Source organism: Anas platyrhynchos, chromosome 1 (genome assembly GCF_047663525.1).
Source record: "Anas platyrhynchos isolate ZD024472 breed Pekin duck chromosome 1, IASCAAS_PekinDuck_T2T, whole genome shotgun sequence".
NCBI classification, from domain to species: domain Eukaryota; kingdom Metazoa; phylum Chordata; class Aves; order Anseriformes; family Anatidae; genus Anas; species Anas platyrhynchos.
The window spans coordinates 113,653,172-113,673,614 of NC_092587.1; the positions used below are offsets into that span (position 1 = coordinate 113,653,172).

A 20,443-nucleotide genomic window follows, 5' to 3' on the forward strand; every position below is an offset into this window, starting at 1 on the left:
TCGCGCTTGAACAAAGCAGCTCCCCCAAAGTCTCAGAGGGCCTGTTTCCATACGGGTATGAACAATGCGGGACAAATCCTCCATTGAGCACGGCCCAATTTAAAGGCTGCTTCAGCTGCCAATTCAGGGTTCCCTGTGCAGGGATCCCCTGGTGGCACAGGGCCAAAGATAACAGGTCTGCGTCATCCCTCTGTGCGGCCGGCCCCTGGGCAGGGTGTGCTGCCAAGGCTGCTGCGTGCTCTCCATCCGTGTCTGGTGATTTCCCCGCTGCTGGAACAGCAAATGGCTCTGGGGATGCTTGTGGTAGCTGTCTGTGACCACGCAGGCCGCCCGGGGGGGTAAAGCGATGCATAAACGTCCATGCTGCTTCCTCTTGCTGTCGTCTTGAAAAATCAGAAGGATTTGCCTTACGGTAGGGGCAGAAAGTTGCTTTGTGTGGCAACTGGAAGCTGCCGTAATGAATACCTTGTCAAAACCCAGCTGGCCAGCTCTAGCAGGCTGTAATAACATCTGTAATAAGGCTGTAGTAACATCTGTTTACCTCTGAAATATATAGGGAAATGGAAAGAGAGAACAAATTTGGTTTGAACTGTACAGCTGGAAATAAAAAAGCCAACAGCAAAAAGACCAGAACTTCTGCAGGCTGGGGAGATGCACACACAGTCTGTTTTAATAATGTTAAAGTCGATATGATCAGATATGAAGCAATTTGTCAGCGCAGACTTTTGCCATTAATAACCAAGCTGTCCCTTGAAGACAGACTCTAACTCAATTACAGCTGGGCTTGTATCTCAGTGAATTAAATTACCCTGAATTTCAGAAAGGTTTGGAAGAATGAAATATAAAGTAAATACTTGTAAGAAAAAAAAAAGAAAAAAAACAAACACACCATCCATAATCAGTTATATCATGCCTGAGCAAGGAGCCTGCCCCCTTAATTGGTTTCGGGCACTCTTCCTATCCAGGGATGCTAATATTAAAGGGTACCCAGGATCCCTTCTGAATCCAAACACTTGATCCCCAAGGTTCTGAATTGCTCCTAATCAAGTGCCACAGTCAGCTGCCATTATCTGTCTGCTCTGCCTGCACAGACAGCCGAGGCTTGCAGCAGAGGCAAGCTATTTGAACACGACTAGACTGCTTCTGTCTGGGAGCTGTTTTGGTACTGACTGGCTGCATGGATGCAGCCCTTCAGGTACTTCTGTTGCTCTATGTTTTGTTCCCTTGCCAGGTAGAGATTTCTAGGAGGTAATGCAACATCACAGGGAGATGCAGATCCACGTTGAGCTGACCAGTGATTAAATTTTGGGGGATCTATGCAGCAAACAAAATATTTCACATCAGGAACACTAAAATAATTTAATATTTAAAAATGTTAATGACTCCAAACCATTTTTTGATTAGAACACCATGGCTTCCAAATCCTTCTTACCAATAATTTTTGATTCATCTACAGTCCAGCTCTTTAGGAGAAACCCAGCTCAGAATAAAAGTAACTGCCCAAATCCTTATGGGATGTAAAGAGATGTTTTCCCAGCAGTGCTGAAACAGGTCACCCAGAGAGGGTTTGGATTCTCTGCCCTTGGAGGCTTGCAGGACTTGTCTTGGCATAGAATTTGCTAGTGTTCTCCTTGGGTTGTACGTAGGGGCCAGGGACTAACAGAGGTACCTTCCAGCTCTGCTCACAAGACTGAAATTCTGCTGCCTTCCCGCTGTACTCCCTCATTTTTGAGCTAGGGGTATTACATCTTTGTCCCTCTGTAGCCAGCAGCCTAAGATTATAGTGGTTCCCACTGTGCTTTAGAGAAATTGAGAAAAAGTTTCTTGAATGTTTCAAAGCAAGGTATGGTTTAGTACTCAGAAGGAAGCACTGAACTGCTCAGATTTTTGATTCCCAGAGCTAAATTGCAGTGCTCTCTCCCCACGTTGCAGGCTGTTGCCTGTTCTGTTGGACTGAAACAGCTGTGGGTGGGAGATGTCAATTACATTACTGAAGTGATCGAAAGAGACAATTAAGCTCTATATTTATTTATTTATTTATTTCAGCTGCATCATTTCAATGTTTGTTTTCAGCACAGCTCTGCAGAAATCTTAACCTTTCACTGCAATAATCGTACTGCTGCTGTTTTCTGTATGACCTTGCAAACACTTGTGTCCAGACAAATGAGGTCTTGGGGATGGAGAAGTGTGGCTGGATTGGGTCAAACGGAGAAGTGGAAATTCTCAAGACTGGTTTCCTGCCCAAAACAGCCCTTTCTAGAACACGGTACCAAATCTGATGCTACCAGTAGATAAGAAATAATAGGAGAAAAAAAAAAAAAAAAAAAGAAGGGACCACCTTAAAAACCTCAGTCATTTTTCATTTATATCACTCAGCTTAATCAATCTACTTTTAGGTAATTGAAATATTCCTCTTGGGTCACCTTGATGTTTCCTCTTTATCAATTTGCAGGGTAATTAGGATATGGGCTGTACCAGCCTTGTCCAAATGAGAGCTGAGGTAATTTTTTGGCAATTGGTGTTTGAAGGCTTATTCCACAGTTAATTTTACTCTGTTTACCCTTTGCTTGACAAAACCTGATGTGAAGTTTAGGGATCTCACAGTACTGCAGTGAGATTCTAACTCGTACTAAAGCAAGTAATGCTGCTGAAGTAAAGACAAGTACATGTCCACATGTGGGTTACCCCTGTAAATAAGCCTTGCAGGATCAAGCCCTGTGTTTCCTGCAGAAAAAAATGAGGGATTACTTCTCATGGCTGGCACGGTAATTAACAGGATTTGGAAAATACATTCTTGCAGCTGCTTTCAAAATTAACTTCAAAGATCCCATTAATCCCTGCCTCTGAAAAAAAAAAAAAAAAAAAAGCGATTACAATGTCTTTGGAGAAATACCTGCTGAATAATGTTTTAATTCAAGATATGCTAATAACCTAAATATTAAGCAAGCTACCATTTTTGCTAATTATGTTGATTACGTTTGGTGTTGGTGAAAATACTCTGTTTAGAACATTATATTGAATTTGAATACAAAATCAGCAGGTTCTCCCTGTGTTGATTTATAAATTGCAGTGCAGTGTTGGTGAAAGTGGGGCACGGGGAAAGTTCTCCTCTGCGCTATTAGGATCTATAAATACAGCACTGTAAGTGGGTTCCTGCATCCCAGGCAGTGATGCTCTGCCTGCCTTCTTTAGCTGCATCCCTCTTTGCCCTGGAAGTGTGCTCCTGCTCTGCTGTCCACATGCCTTAGACGTGCCTTTTCTGAGGGCTTTTCTAAGCCAAAAAGCATCTCTCTGGCCCAATCTTTCAGTTCCCATTGCTTTTCTGTGCCTGGCTGTCCGTCCAGTGGTTCAAGAGGAGGGCCAGGACCTCCACCAGCATGCCTCCCTGTGCTGTCCTACGGGAGCTCTGGATTGGCACATTGGCAGTGCTTAAGCCTGTGTGTCCCCCTTCCCAGGAAAATGCAGCACCCAGTTCATCTCTAGTTATCCACAGCTGTGTTGTTAATTTCTGAGGACTATTTTCTTGTTTGCTAGGATGTCTGTGTGCATGTGTGTGCATGTTCATGTGCTGTTAGTGACTACAAAAGTTATAGAAAACCATTACTGCTCAAATGCTAATTTTTAGCTCCTGCAGCGTGAATCACATCGGTTCATCCCAGACCACTTGTGGGGTTTTAATTTATAAAAAAAGCTATAGGGGATCCTTAATAAAATTAAGGACAATCAAGAGCTAGTCAAGTACGACACTGCTTGACCCATGAAGATAATAACAGAAATAGTCAGGGTGCCAGGGATCATTTAATTTTGACAGCCGGTATTGAAAGATGGATTCTGGCACTCCTGCTCCGACAATATTATGCTGCCCAGGCAACACAGGAGCCAGAAAGCAGCCCATAGAGAATTCCCATTGTGTAAAGGGACACATGGAGAAAGTGCTGTGTGGGTTTCTACTCTTATACAAAGAACTGAGATCCTAGGGTGTAAGCACCCAGGAAAACGTGGTAGTCTCCAGAAAGTCACTTCTACCAGAAACTGTTGGTCATAAAAAAGGAGTGGACTGCTTTGTACTGAAGCCTGTCTTGATAAATCTTTTTCTAGTCTGTCCAGGTGCACAAAAGGTATGATCTGTGATTTCTTGCAAAGATGTGTAAGAAGTCATCAGACTCACCCCTCATTCAGACAAAATATTGGCTGGATGTTCTGTACTTGGTGCCGTTACCTTAAATGTGGGCTTTGAAGGATGCTTTCATCTCATAAATATTCAGTACAAGGTCTATAGTGGGGAAAAAAAGTGGGAGAAACTTGTTAGGGACGAGTGAGGAAAGTTTACTTAACTTCTACTGCAGTTTTCATAATGATATTCAAGCTTCTCTGGGACTCTTCAATTCTGCTTGTAAGTGTTTTTTGGTGATTAGCTGTTACAGACGTGAATGAACTTGTACTGCCACAGCAGTTTGTTTGAGATTTACCACCTGGATATACTACAGACTAGTTTTGGAGACTTAAAATTGTAGATAATGAGTGTGACAGTAGAGTCTGTGCATGGCTCTCCAGTAATGCACCTTGTATTGCTCACCCAGTTGTTCATTTTTATGCTCTTTGATATATAACTCCTTCCCTCCTCCCCCCCCAAAAAATAAAATAAAATAAAAATAAAAATAAAGAAGTGTCACTGCAGTTTGGGCCCCATTACTAAGAGGGCAGATATCCCTTGGGAACTTTGGTAAACAGAAACCTGTCACAGAAGCATCTTTTTTTTCCTATTCTCAACTTTTAAACTTAAACAGTAATATCTTTTGTCCTTATTAGCAATAATTTTCCGAGGTATGGTTAAGAGTGGCAAAGAATGATGTTTCTCACACCTAAATGTGCAAACGCTGAGTGCTATAGTTTCAAGCCAATATATGACCCTAAAAAGGCTGTCAAACACAACAAACCAGAAATCTCCAGTAAATAACAATGTAACCTAATTAGTTATATAAATTCCAAATACTGCAGAGTGTATCTCTACCTGTTCCAGGTCGTAACTGCTTGATTCTTGCCCATACTTAAATTCCGGGTCTTCATCTAGTTTCTGACATAGAGTAGTTCTTTGCAAGAGCTTGAAAGAGCTTTGTTTTCCTTCATTCCCAGAAGAAGTCCACACCAAATGCAATAATTCAAGGTACTGTACAGGAAATATTTAGTTCTGAAAAACAGCAGGTTATCAATTGCTGTTACCTCATTCTGCTGAAGACTAGGAAAATTACAAGCTGTACTTAGACGGAAAACATGGAAAGTACTTAAGCAGATACTTAACATGACATTTTTATTTGCAGAAAAGTCACAAACTTTGTAAATTTTCTAAAGTGTGTTTTTCAGTACTCTTTTTCATTCTGATGCTAAAGCAGCTGAACTCATTGATTAAAGCAGAAGGCTATGAAAAAAGACGCTGATGAAATAGTTAGGGTACAATTTATACATTTTCCAGAGGATTCTGTAGGGAGAACAGATGGTGGTGATGGTAGTGCGGATTAAATTCTTCCTTGCTGACTGACCCCTGACAGACGCTTTTGTGCTGTATTGTACTAACATGTATTTCCTTCTGTCACACACCTAATGACTTCTGTGTTAGAGATGGACCTGGTAGCAAAATGAGGCTTAAAAGCTTAGGATATACACAGATTTCACTGCTGTCCCTTTAGTCAATGAGAACAGAACATCCTAATAACATAGTTCATATGTCGGTGAAATTAATTATTTTTATCCTGAGTCGAGGCCACGCTGGCCATTTCAGATATTAACTTTACAAAACCTTTCCCCTGTTTTTAGTCTTTTAATTTTACTTTTGCATGCTCTTTTTACTTCGATGTAGAAATAAAATACATCTAAAAATCTGCAGCCACTGCTTTGCTGGGATACAGCATGCTATATCTTATCATCCCTGCACTGGGATGAAAAAGTAGAATAATGTTATTACTGTAAAGCCCCATTTGTCAGGGCTTCTGGCAGTTTCACCTCCCTGATCTTGGGCTTTCTGCAGCTCATCAAAAAACAAACAGTCCTTCTCCCCCAGGAAACTTAGTAATCAACACCTGGATTCAATCCTTAATGCTGAGGTGCTGAAGCCTAACTGAAAAGGTCAGGAAATTTCAAGACGAGAAGGGAGTGTTATAAGATAAAAATCAAAAATTAGGCTGGGGAGTGCAGGATGGGTTAGAAGAATGAATTGAAAACTCTACTGCAGTAATTTAACTTTCTTATTGAGAAGTCCTTCTGGCTGAAAACTCGATGTTGACCTTAGTTTGTACACCTAGGGGACTAATTTGTGTAGTTGTTATACAACATTATCTAGCTGTTGTGCATAGCAATGAGAATTTATCAGGAAAGTAAAGCTGTTCTTCTCTTGCTGTGGCTTTTGGCATATGGCAGGAGCCCTTCTTCCTTCCTCTTCTGACAAATTGGGAGTGACTTTGATTCTGGAGACATTTTTAACGATGTGCCTTTGATGTTCTGCAAAACCGCTGAGTTAAAAATTAATATAGCCCCAAGCAGTCATAAACTATGTTTCCTCCTACGCAACACAGCAACAAAATTGTTTATCCCGTTTTAGTGGATAATCATTATGTTTTTGCCCTCATGTTCGTTTTGGCTCTGATGTTTCTTTTTTCATACCTAATGGACAGTTTCTTCAGTGTTTCTGTCCTAGTGCTTGCCTTAGAGGATCTAGAAAATTTTAGAAGCTTTGAATGCGGGAAGCTGGATACAAGTTATACAAAACAGAAGAATCAGACTGCTTTTAGCTTTTAAAAATATGATCTACAACTTGGAGGTTGCCTGTTTAAAAACAAAACCAGAAAAAAACAGAACAAAACAAAACAAATAAATATTGCTTTTCTTGTATTTCAGTGTTTTTAATTTGGTCTCTTGGGTCTGAGGACAATATAAGTTATACCAGCTTTTGAAGGGTTTTCATCCATTGGTTCTTGAAAATACCCCCAGCAACTCCTCCTCGTGTTCAGTCCTCCTGTGCTTTGGATGACTTTAAAAATCTAAGCCTTGTTTTTCAGCCTGTGGTAGCATCAGGAAAGGTGATGAAAGGAGCAAGAGGCTCCAGGTGCTAGTAGTATCAGCATCTTGAAATTGTTTTTTAAAGAACAGGTCCACTGAACGTAGAGAAACAAAAGGCAAAAGGCTTTACAGGTGAATGACCATGCTGTATATGGCTTTTTCATAACAGTTGCAACGCCTTGTTAACAAGAAACTGATTCTTGCTTTCAGATGTGTTGCACTCACTTGGAAAACAGCACAGAGCTTATAGATAGAAATAAATATGTATGTGGCAGAGAAGGAAAAGCTTTCAGAAGCTTGTTCAACATACTTTCAGGCGTCGTTCTCCATATGTCCGATGGCCTCCAAACAAAGGGCTGTAGTGTGTTTAGACTGATTTCAAACTTACAAAACAATATTGACCTTATGAATAGAAAACTTTTTTTATCGACTGAAGCTGAGATTTCATTTGCTTTCTTTATGAGAACTTTCCCCTCTCCCAGAGGGGAAATCCTGAGACACAAAATGCGTGCATCCATATTCCAGCACTCCATAACAGCAGACCAACCCTGACAGGTATAGCCTAGGGAGGAAAGAGAAGCCTTCATAACAGCTAAGCAGCACAGCCAGAAACACTCAGGAGGACAGACAACCTGAAAAAAGCATTTCAAAATAAATTAAAAAAAAAAGGCAATGTAGTTACCATTTTTTAGATAGTAAAAATCTGTTATATTATTTTTTAGGAAGTCACAGTAAATTCGCGTGATGAAATCTGGGTTGAGATATGGATTGGAACTGAAATATTGGAATATTAATCAAACTTCAAATAAAAGCATAAATGTTAATGTCTTTAGCAAAATTGTTTTCTGGGTGGATTTATTGACTTCTGGCTGTTCTTAATTTATACTTTTATACAAATAAAATATTTATCACTTTAGGATCCCATTCTTTGGCATTATTGGCTAAGATTTCTCTGCTGTCGTAGGCTCTAGGGCTCCAGAAAGAAACAAAAATATATTTCCATTGCATGGGGAGACAGTAGCTGTGATGACGGACTCAGAGTTGTTTTCTGGAGGGATTCTGTCTCATTGCACAGTGTGAGATAAGAGGCAAAGACAGTGGAGCAGAGACATGCACTGGAGTCTGCTACAGGGAGGAAGATGAGAAACCCCACCATAGGCATGTAGATGCATGAGAGACCATCTGTAGCTCTTTTCAACCCCTTCGGGAGGATAACAAGAACTTCTTTCTCCTTCTGGCTTTCTTAATAAGAGCTAAGAGTGGGAAGATTTTGCACTTATGCCATGATTATCACAGAATACCCTGAAAATTCAACCTCCATGGGAGATGAAGGACAGAAAGCAGATCAGTAGAGGAGGTTTTAACCAGCTATTCTAGAGTAAATACCAAAGGATAAGTATGCCTGTATGATTTTTCATAGCAGAATGAATATGACCATCCATATTTTGACACAAACCATTTGGTTTGCAGTGCAGCTGCAGTTGTTAACTTCCCTGATACATGAAAATGTGCTGCCTCTGAATGCAGCTGGATTTATTCTCTGTGAATATTCCTTTTTTTTTTTTTTTTTTTTTCTCCACATGGACAGCCCTAGAGGATGGATTCTTTAATCCGTTTCTGTAATATACCCAAGTATGAATAATTTTGCATAAGATATGCAAATTTTACCGTACTAGTTTGCTAAAGTACCTTAATTCCACCTGCAAGAGGCAGTCTCTGGGGGATGCAGCATAATTTTCATTGGGTAGACATTCCTAAGCTAGTAAATTACAGAAGTGTAACCACACTGATGCAGCTTTGCCTCTGTGAGTGTCTGTTTGGGCTGTGCTGGTATTTGCCACTTGTCACTTAGTAACAAGACTTACATCAAGGTTTGCTTCATGGAAAGTGGTGAGGCTGTTCCTTTAACCTAGTGAATTCAAGTGGGAAGTTCGATCTCTGCTTCTGGACAAAAAGGGAAATGCAAGTCTTCTGACTAAGGTCTGATCAAAAGAAACATGGTAATGGAGGCATGGCAGAGACCTGTGGGAATGTCCTACCGCAGTCCATACCCTTGCATTTGACTACACGTAGCCCATCATTAACAGGTGCTAATTGTGTACAGTTCCATGCATGGTTATACAGCTGTGCTTGGTGGTACCAAGCATTCTGTTCTGGCTGGTAGTTTTTCAAAGCAGCATTATATGGGGTTGAGTGACTATCCGAGGTATTGAAGAAAAATCAGGCTGTAACTGCTAGTAACTCCAAGGGGAAAATGCACATCCAGATTTCTTCTAACCACTTTTTTTTTTCTTTTTTTTTTCTCCTCTACCAGAGACAAGGAACTGGAGCTACAAATGGAAAAGACAAGACATCTGGTGAGAACGGTAAGGGTAGACTATATTTCTTGATGAAGAATATAAAGCCAAAATGAGTCAAAATTTGGTTTTACTGTAATGACAGATGTCAGACAGCATCAGCCTTGTTTTTTTCTGATATCTCTTGCATGTGTTTGAAAAACTAGAAGGACTTAGTGGGATTGTGTCCTTTGTATATTCAAGTCAAGTATTTAAGAAGAGACTTGATTATGGGCTCGTGCTATGGTAAACCAAAGGACTCTGTATAAGACAGTGCAGATACAAATGAGGCTAGAACAAAACACTGCTTGGTATGTGAAAAAAGAACACAAGAGATTAGGTTCAATACTATGAGCTGTTGCTATCTGAATGGGGAAGGTGAGCAGAAATAAATGAATTATGAGGACTTACATAGTTTTTGTGGTCTCATTCTCCCACCTAATTTTAGCCGATAATTGAGCTACCAAGGTTAGAAGCCACTTGCACAGGCTCATTTGAGAGTTGATAGAGAGAGGCAATGGATGGAGCTGCTCACAGGGAGGGACCATATGGCAAATAGGCTGCTAACTTCAGCATTCCACATAGTTGGGTGAATCCAGATGTGTGCTCTGCTGTTATAAGAGGTGATTTGTTGCTTTTTTTGGCCTCTAACAAAGGGGCAGGTAGGGATCAATTTCTGCCCCATAAATGACACAATCAATTCTAATTGGATTTTTTTTTTCTAAGAAAGAAGAAAATCAAACAATTTTCAGTGGAGACAATTGTTATTTAGTTGAGAACTAATCTTATTTCCTATAGGAGGCAGAAACACTTTACATACAAATGATCACTTGATTAAAATCCAATTACCATCAGAAACATTTTTCGAAGGAAAACATTTTGATCAGCTTTAATTATAGACTCAGCCGAATATGATGCAACATTAGTTTGTAGACATTCATGAACAGGATGAGGATTGAGCTATATAAATATTCTGTTTGCTTCTGTTTGATCATCCAGTCCTAATCAAGAGAAAATATGTTCTGGTAGTCTGTCTTCTCTAGTGAAAAGCAGGAGAAATGTAAGCCTCTTTTCTGAAGAGCTGAGGGTTTTCTGGGATGAGATTTGTGAGCAGTTGTTTTGGATATGCACTTTGGCCTTTGTGTTGGTCTGAACAGAATATTTGGGCCCTCTGAGGCAACACATCCTGAAACATCATCAGTCTTCTTTATGCTTAGTTTTCCTACTACAGAGAGGTGACTTTCCCATAAGGGTTGTTTGCATAACGCTACAGTAAATGAAATCAGTCAACGATGTTCCCAATGTGATAAAATACAAATTAAAGACTGGAAAAAAGAAATAAATATTTTGGCTTGTTATAGTGTCTTGAATTAGTGGGAACAAATGTACCCTGACAGCAAAGCCATTTGCATTCTGAAGTTAACAGGAAAGGAAAGCAGCAAAATTATGCCAGCCGTTTGGGCAGCATGGAAAGCATGTTTTTCTCTTACTGTTAGAGCACATTATGAACTGAGCTCATTTACGTTGAATTTCTTTACAAATAAAATCGTCCTGTTGTCAAATTTAGCTAAGATTTACTGATCCTGCAGCCTTTTAGAGGCAAGTTTTTTTTTTTTTTTTTTCTTAAGGAGAATTTTGACTGAGAAAGGACTGTATTACTAATTCACAAATATATGATTCTAATATATGATTCTAGTTAGTTGTAGCATAGTTTCATGTATAGTAGACAAGCAGATGCACACTGTTTTATGTATAATATAGACAAGCAGATGCACACTGAATTTTGGACAAATAGATGTCTATTGTTTTTTATAATGAAGTTAAAACCAAAAAAGCCCTGTCACCTACTTAAAATAGAGGAGTAACAGGGGAGGTGGAACAGTCTTCTGTTCTCCAAAATCCACATGCTTGCATGAAGTAGAATCAGAACTTTCAACCTGAGGTTGGATTATATATCAAAGAAGCAGAAAACGTATAGCTCTTTGCACTTATTAGCTGTGTGTAGTTAGAACTCAAGCAAAAGTGATTTATTCCTCTGGAAATTGGGATGTGCTTTAAACCTACTTGCACAATATAAATCCTCCATAACATGTTTTTTGGCCAGAACTCTGCAATTTGTGTATGTCTTAAATTTCTATTGTGGCCATTATTATCAGGCACTTCTGATGTTCATTTCTCTGTCAAAATGAAACTTTCCCTCTTGTTGAAAAGGGGGTGGGGAAGAAGAAACCAAATCCCCTTTGATTTTAGTCTAAAATAAGGAGTCATGCTATGAAACCGTTCGCAAAGTTGAAGTGATCTGGTCACTCACTGTCCTTGGTTTTGATTACTAGATCAGGAAAAGCTACTGAAAGCTAGCTCTAACAACAAATAATGATGCTCAGTTGTTTTCAGGGTTATTGATTCACACAGTGGAGACACTGTTTATGGAAAATTAATTTTGGCTCCATCTCTAGGCTGAGTCAAAACTGGAGAAAATAAAAACAATGACCATTACAATCAGTACTCTCCTTCTTTGAAGACATATATGGCACTGCTGTCACTGTGAAGCATTTAGGGAAATCAAGTCTATGAAGACTTCTTTTATATCAGCGGTCAGTTTGGTAGACGTTTATGAATGCATGCTCTTGTTTGACCTTTGTTAGGGAGCAACACTATATCCTTAGTCATATTTATTTCTTATGACCACAGCAATGGCCTCTCTTAATCTTGCTTCCAGCAAGATTTTGTGTTTGTCACGCACAAAATGCTTCTACTGAATTGGCACTGCCTTGTTTTGTTATCCTTGCTTGTTGACGTAGGGGGATGTGCGGTGGGAAAGACTGAGCTTCAGAAAAGCCAGTATTGTGTGGAGCAGATGTAAGAGTTTGTGATAACAGGAGAAGAAAATCGGTACCTGAACTGTACTGGTTATGTTGATGAATACAATGTGCCTATACTGTATGGGACCTTCACTCATCAGCAGTATTTTCCTTCAGCTGCCTTCTTGAATCCTCTTCCAGACTGCAAAGTGGTAGCATCCCTCTTCTCTTTCAGAGCACTGGGCATTAGCAGACCTCCACTGTATTTTGTATAGTATACACTAGTGTATCTTCCCGTTTTTATGCAGCAACAAGCCAGTAGTTCTTGAAGATACATCTGGATTATAACTACTGAATAATCACTTGGGATGAAGCAAGTTTCACTGACACTGAAGGCTAACAGCAAAACTCTCATTGACTTTTGTCTGTCCTGACCTTTTAAACAAGTTGTAGTTTGTCCTCTTACAGGTTTATGATCAAGACAAGATGATGATTCATGTCTTCCTAAGGAGGAACAACTATTGCATTACAGTGTGCTATCATGGTACATCAGTGTCTTGGAAACGGCTAGTGAAGTCAGTGGAAAAGCTTCTGACAACTTCAATGGGCACTGTACAATGCTGAGTAGCTTTTCCATCCAATAAAGTACTATATTGCTCTGAGGAAAGTGTATATAATCTCATTCTGTTGTCAGAGTGGAAAGAACAAAAATATTATTAGGAGTAAATTATATAAACTAGCTTTCCTGGGCAAGAGCTAGTTGAAGGACTATTCTTACAAAGAACACCACCCTAGTATATCATAATTAGCAGTAATGCATATGGAATGCATATTAGCAGTATGCATATGGAAGCACCTATATAGAAACTTGTACATAGGAGCTATATAAGTATAGCTACCATAAACCTCACAGGGTCTTGATGGACCTTAGTCTATCTGAAAGCTAAGTCATGTTGTGTCATTATGAACTTGGAAATGCTATTACACAATGCTGTTCTCTATGGTCAAAAATCCAAAGGGAACCCAGCAGTACTATCCCCACATGCCCCTTCTGTTATGAATCTGGCTTACTCCAACAGAATCTGCATGGGATAAGATGCTGGAATTTCTTTTTTTGCTTACCTGGCTTGACTAATCTGGCCCATCATGTTTGCAAATGCATCCTAAATGAAAACAAGATGTTTCTACCTTCCTGTTCTTACTGCCTTGGCGATATCACAAAGTTTCTTTGTAAGTTAACATCTGTCACTTCTCATTTTGTTTTGCATTCTCCTTCATTTATCCTATATAACTTGCAAGCTGGTATCATGCAATCTACTTTTAACAGTCTAGCACATCTAGCAGGGTAATGGCTGGATCAGAACCAATTATTTTTGTCTTCAGATTTAGAATCACCCCTTTTCCTATTAGTAGACTTCTTCTGAAAGTACATAAGATGTGACTATTAGCTATGAATCATTTTCTCAGAATATTAGATCTATCATCCAGCAATATGAATATTTGCAATAAAAAATATGTTTTTGACATGATGAATTCTAAAACTTCCTGTGTCTAAATGAAATGAAAATGAAATGTTTTGCATTAAGTTGCATGTCATGATGGATTAGGCCTATGCAGTAAAGACAAGATGGTCAGTTGTGCCCATAAATCTGAAGCCATTCTTTTCAGTTTCTACTCTGTTCTCAAGCATTTGTCCTGTGAGTACATGATCTTGGCTTCGGGTGATCAGAAAACTATAAATGAATAAATGCTCTGGATTTCTTCCTCTCCCTAGGGTACACCATGGTTTGGGTCTGTGTAAGAATTTACTTTATGAACTCCATTGTTTCCTTATCTTTCTCCTTTACATCTAAAATGGAGGCCTCCGAACTCACTTAAATCTTAATGCTTCTAGAAAACATGTACGGTAACTGTAAAGAATTGTGTGTGTTGGGATAGAGATATCTCATTAGTAAGCTCTTGTGCTTTTGCATCTTGCAGGGTAGTCAACTGTGCATTCACCAACTTTATCTGTTCAAGGAATTTGGGAAATTCTGTACTTTGTGCACAGTGCATGTAGAGGAGTAAAGAAACCTGATAGGTCCAGCAAAGTAAATAATTATCTTCATAGTTATTTATGTGGAGTTCTTAGATCAACAGAGCTTTAATTCCTGGCCAGAGCCCAGCATCATTATTGTAGTATGCTTTAATATAAATATTTGTTTAAGAACTCAAAATCAATTTTCCACTAATATTCTCGGATGACCATTTAAAAATATACTGGTTTTGGGAACAGCCCTATGAATGAACTTGTGGAAAAAAGGAAGGGAACACATGAGGCTAATTTGTATAAATATTAAAATGTGCTCATGGAACATGGTTTGCTATATCCACCCAGGTCTAGAGGTCACATTCCTTAGTCACAGGGAAGGACAGTGACTGAGCAGTAACATTGCAATGCCTCATGCATTTTCTTTTTCCCACAGAATATGACTTGTGTGGCAAAAGACAAAATAGGTCTTGCAAGGAACTGCTCAATTTAAAACAAACAAAAACAAACAGGTCACCTCCAGCAACAACAAAACCTTTCCAGACTGCTTTTCTCTCTCTCTCTGATATCTCGACTGCCATAGCATTAACCAGAAGTTAAGAAGGGTACTATTATATGGAACTAATACTGAGTTTTCCTGGATATTATATTGAGTGTTGTGAGGAAATGTCCTTGTCCTCTTAACTCTCTTCACTATGGTACTCTGCTAAAATACTTCTGCCCCTTGAAAGGAATGCTTCACAGAATATGATTTCCCTGCCAGCAATTCTGTCCCGTTCCCCCTTTTCTTTCCATCTATGCCCTGAGTCAAATTTTGTCATAAAACCCACCTGGTTCCGGTGGGGATTTAGGAAGTGTGAGAGGAGAAGTATTTGCCATATCTCAGCCCCCATCTCTTAAAATAGGAAGTCTGTGTCTCAGCAACATTCCTTGATGTATATGCAGCCATCAAATAATGTAACACCTTCACAGAGCCTAAATACAAGTGTATGAACCCTTTGCATAGTTACGTAACTTGCATTTCATCATGTACAGATCACTCAGGCTCAGATGAAGGTGTAAAAATCCTGTGTGAACTCAATGCCATGATCCATAGCTGAGGGCGTTTCAGATGAGTTAACTGGCAGAAGAAAGTTAAGTAGTTCTGGATGAATCCCATCTCAAAGGCATAGCTACACAGGCAGCCTTGCCCACTGAATTTCAGGCAATTTCCTGGGGACAGCCACACATAAGGTGTAGCCAGAACCAAACCAATTATGTCTCAGGTCCTCTCCTGGCCTGTGTCTCCTCCTTTGTCCAGCCTGGTCCGCGTATCCAGGAGTCCACTCATCTCCTCAGGCAGCTGATGTGTCTCAGCTAAAGACAGATTTAGCCTTTAATAACAAGGCTCTCAGATTGTTCACAGATCTTCCCTAGAGAAGGCACTGAAAGGAAAAGAGGGGAATTATACATGAACTTCATTTCCTCTCCTAGGTGAATTTCCATTTCTTGAGGCCAGGGATTAGTATAAGTTCTCTCCAGAGTAATGCTGCGTGCTTATTTATCTGGAGCAGTGTTAACAAGAACAGTTCACAAAAAAAATTCACATCAACAACTTCTGATGTTTTTCTAGCAACAAAAACTTCAAAACAACAATGTTTTATGTGTTTTTGATAAACTAAACACCTTCCATACTGAAACTTCACCTACCCCCACATGTCTGCACACACACATTTGGCCATCTGGTTTCCTGGGGAGAATTGTCTGGTGGAGTTCAAAGTAATGAATATACCTGACTGAAACTTAAATAATGCTTGTGAGAGACAAGATACTATTCTTGTTCTTCTGTTATCCGACATGTCTGGTGTCACACCATGTATTACTGCTGCACTTTAACTGGTAAGCAGGAACTTTCATTTTTAAATGTTTCTCAAAGCATCTTGTTAAAAGTTTCAGCAATTAACGGAGCCAGCTGTGCTCATGCAGTCAGGCAAAGTCTTTGAACTTCCCTGGTAGTTTTCATTTTGTGTATCATTTATAACCACTCATGACTACCAAATAAGTCCATCTCCTGACACAAAGAATATGGCATTATGCACAAGCACGTCTGCGTGTATGTTGATACATAAGGGTAGTTATGCAGCTTCTTTCTGCCATGACGTCTGGTTTTTTTTAGAGATTTTTTTTCCCTTATATTTTTGTATTTTTTTTTTCTCCTAAAAGAATTGCACTGACGAGGAAAAGAATGGTTTCCTATCCAATGAAAGAGTACCAGGAAAGCAAATTAAATGCAGAAGTTCCCTAGGGAAGGGAAAAAAAAAAAAGCAAAACAGCACAACCATATAAGAACTATTTCAGTTTTCTAAGTTCTTTTAAAAGACTGAAAAATATAAAATGGTTTCAAAATAGATTTCTCCCTTTTTTTCCCTTAGAGGCCCCTTCAGTCCCCAGCTAGCTGGCACCTTTGAGATGGAAAAACCCTCACGCTTAACACTCCTGCCACAAGTGAATCTGTGTAGGTACTTATATGGTCCTCACCACCATAGTAACAGAGTGCCTTCCAAGTATTTAAAAATAGAGATAACAATAACAATTTCTGTCTCAGTCCATCTCTTTCTTTCCAGCTTGTTACAAGAATAACTTGATTAATTTATGGGATCTTTGTTGTGCACACAGTGCCTACATACAAACCGGGAGACTTGCGTGTGTGCCTGATTACATGTGATGTTCTCAAACTGAGTACACTCAAAAATACAGCTGCATTTCTGAATTGTGAAATATACACATGTACATAAGCATATACTAATGGTCAATAATACAGTCTGGTCCTTTGCACGGTGTTTGCAGTAGGTAGAAATCAGTAGAGATGCAGCCATCCTGCAGCACCGAGGTTGGAAGTAGCCCAAGGAAATAATCATGAATTATGCTCACTGGTGACTTAGTTTCAATAGTTACTAGTGGATATTGTTTCTTTTGTGTTAGTTGTTGTGCACATACTCCAAGAAAGCGTATATAATGTCAAATAAGCCTAGCTGGGTGAGGACATGGAGGAACAGTGAAATTGTCTGAAAGAAGGGAGCCCTTACAGCACTGTGTAAGTCCCAGACCCAAGCCTCTTCAAGATACTACAGGGGTCTTGGTACGTTCCTGTGTCCTCTGGTTTTGAAATGTTTGCACTAACTGTGCCCTTGTCTTCTCATACATTCAGAATTTGGACTTTCTGACTTCTAGTTTCCTTCCTTAGCTGATGCCCACCACTTTCCTCTTTGGTAAAATTTTGTCTTGGTTCCTTTGTCATTGCCACAATGACAATGTGAGTTGGATCCAGCATTCAGGCACACAGGGGGTGTCTAATTCTTGCATTTCAGTGGGCATTTGAGCACCTGAAAGGTGGTAGGAGCTCTAATCCTTTCTGAGAAGCCGGTGTGTAAAGATCAGGATAGGGCACTAAGGGGAAAAAAAAATCCCACAAAACAAAGGTCGTAAATTAAGAAAAAATACTACAAAAGCTTTGGTGATGCTGGTGGTTTTTGCCTTTTAGATTGCTCATAAATATGCTGGAGTTCCCGTCAAGTGTTAATGAGGAAAGGCAGAACTGAAATTATGCCTTTGACAAGTGCCATATTTCTTTTGGAAATCAGTCTGTAATTATCAGTGCTCTGTCTGACTATGCACCAGGGAGAATGAGACCTCTTTCCATGACTGGCACGTAGCTGACATGCACTGGCTTGCTTCCACAAATGAGTACTCATCTGAAACCGTGCTGTCATCAATACTCTTGGAAGTGGAACATTTAGTTCTGATTTTGCTGCTGATAGGGACCCAAATGAAGGGCAGAGGTCAAGCTTGTTCCTAGATAACCCTAGGAAAACCAATAACGTTATCTCTGAAATGAATCTATCCATACATCACCAAGGATGGTTTGGTGTAGTATCAGCATTAGAATCAATGGCATATGAAAACTATCATATTTACACTGCAAGCCCATGGAGCTAGACTGATGGCAAGTTACAGATCTCTCTCTCCATGTTCCCAAACTGTAACAAGAGGTGATTAAAAGGCCACAAGAGGTGGATGTAGCTCAGCAGCATGACTTTTTAATTAAATGGAAGCAAAAAAAAAGAAAGAGGAGCACAATCAATGCACAACAGAGGTTACCAGAATTTACTGTTATGGAAACATCACTTTTCTTTTTGACTACAAATTATCTGCCTTACTTCATATGATAGATTTTTGTTTTGTTCTGTTGTTTTTCTTTTCCAGAAGACTTGGTTTTGCAAATGAAATGAAAATGCTTTTCCACTTATGAGTTCCTTGCATATGACTAGTTCAATAAAGTATTAATCATTTTCTTCTGAAGGTTTTTAAGATTTTAATTTATAGCACACGGCTTTCTTAATACATTTAACTTGATGCTCCAAAATTAGCTTGCAATTTGGTATTATCAGGCTCCTTTATGCAAGCAGGCAGTAGAATGTAGAGCAGCAGGAGTGTTACAGGCATGATTAAAGTTTGGTCCTTAGCTGAACGAGTTACCAGAACAAAGTAGTTAAGGCTACAAAAGTGACTTTGACACTACAGTGTGAACCAGTGCAACACTACACCTCCAGTCCTGGCACTCAGAGTGGATTCCAGGACCTTGTATAAAATACCTAGATTCCCCACACAATGCAAGAGATTTTTTTTCAGGCCATTATTTCTAGGGTTCCTATGCTGAATCGGAGCCATTAGAGTCAATTAACAGTAAACTCTTTTCCTCTCTAGAAGTTAGGGGTTGAATTCCTCTTGCCTGGCTATAAACATGTACATGTGTGAGAGACCTAAAGCTCCATTTATTGTCATCAGAGAGAAACAGATTCTTCTGTGACTGGTGAATGGCGCTGCGTCAGGCTGGCGGGCGGTCACTAGTGGGGTCCCTCAAGGCTCCATTTTAGGGCCGGTACTTTTCAATATTTTTATAAACGATCTGGATGTAGGAATAGAAGGTATTTTGAGCAAGTTTGCTGATGACACCAAACTTGGAGGAGTTGTGGACTCTGTTGAGGGTGGAAAGGCCTTGCAGAGGGATCTGGATAGGTTGGAGAGCTGGGCGATCACCAACCGCATGAAGTTCAATAAGAGCAAGTGCCGGGTCCTGCACCTGGGACGGGGAAACCCTGGCTGCACGTACAGACTGGGCGATGAGACGCTGGAGAGCAGCCTAGAAGAGAGGGATCTGGGGGTCGTGGTAGACAGCAAGTTGAATATGAGCCGGCAGTGTGCCCTGGCAGCCAGGAGGGCCAACCGTGTCCTGGGGTGCATCAAGCACGGCATCGCTAGTAGGTCGAGGGAGGTGATTGTCCCGCTCTACTCTGCGCTGGTGCGGCCTCACCTCGAGTACTGTGTGCAGTTCTGGGCACCGCAGTATAAAAAGGACATGAAACTGTTGGAGAGTGTCCAGAGGAGGGCTACGAAGATGGTGAAAGGCCTGGAGGGGAAGACGTACGAGGAACGGCTGAGGGCACTGGGCCTGTTCAGCCTGGAGAAGAGGAGGCTGAGGGGAGACCTCATCGCAGTCTACAACTTCCTCGTAAAGGGGTGTCGAGAGGCAGGAGACCTTTTCTCCATTAACACTAGCGACAGGACCCGCGGGAACGGGGTTAAGCTGAGACAGGGGAAGTTTAGGCTTGACATCAGGAGGGGGTTCTTCACAGAGAGAGTGGTTGCACACTGGAACAGGCTCCCCAGGGGAGTGGTCACTGCACCGAGCCTGACTGAATTTAAGAAGAGATTGGACTGTGCGCTTAGTCACATGGTCTGAACTTTTGGGTAGACCTGTGCGGTGTCAAGACTTGGACTTGATGATCCTTAAGGGTCCCTTCCAACTCAGGATATTCTATGATTCTATGATTCTATGATTCTATGACACTCTTAGAATGAGCTTCTCTAGAGAGCTGGGTGTTCAGAGATCCTAATCTGATTTAGGTATAAAATGTCTTCTGACTTGCTCAACCGTGTCAGGGATGAGGAATCTGTGAATAATACTACAGAGCCCACGTGTCTCTGGAATTAAGTGGATGCTAACCAGGGTTTTTCAGAATGACAGTTTTGGACCTGGGCATTTAATTTCTCTTCAATCCCATCTCAAACAATTCATCCTTATTTAGATCTGGATGATGTTAGCTTCTTCATGCAAGCTCTTCCAGCAATATTCAGTTTGGAAATCTGGATGTGAAAACATACAAATATTTCCTGGCTCGAGGTCTTTG

General features: G+C 40.3%; 1 protein-coding gene across 1 annotated transcript in view; it reads left to right on the forward strand.

Moving 5' to 3' along the window:
* Positions 1–20,443, forward strand: part of PCP4 (Purkinje cell protein 4) — a 55,310-nt gene that overhangs the window by 10,572 nt on the left and 24,295 nt on the right. The window contains exon 2 of the mRNA XM_027449087.3: positions 9,365–9,416. Within this exon, the coding sequence (XP_027304888.1) occupies positions 9,365–9,416 (52 nt within the window). The remainder of the gene's footprint in view (positions 1–9,364; positions 9,417–20,443) is intronic.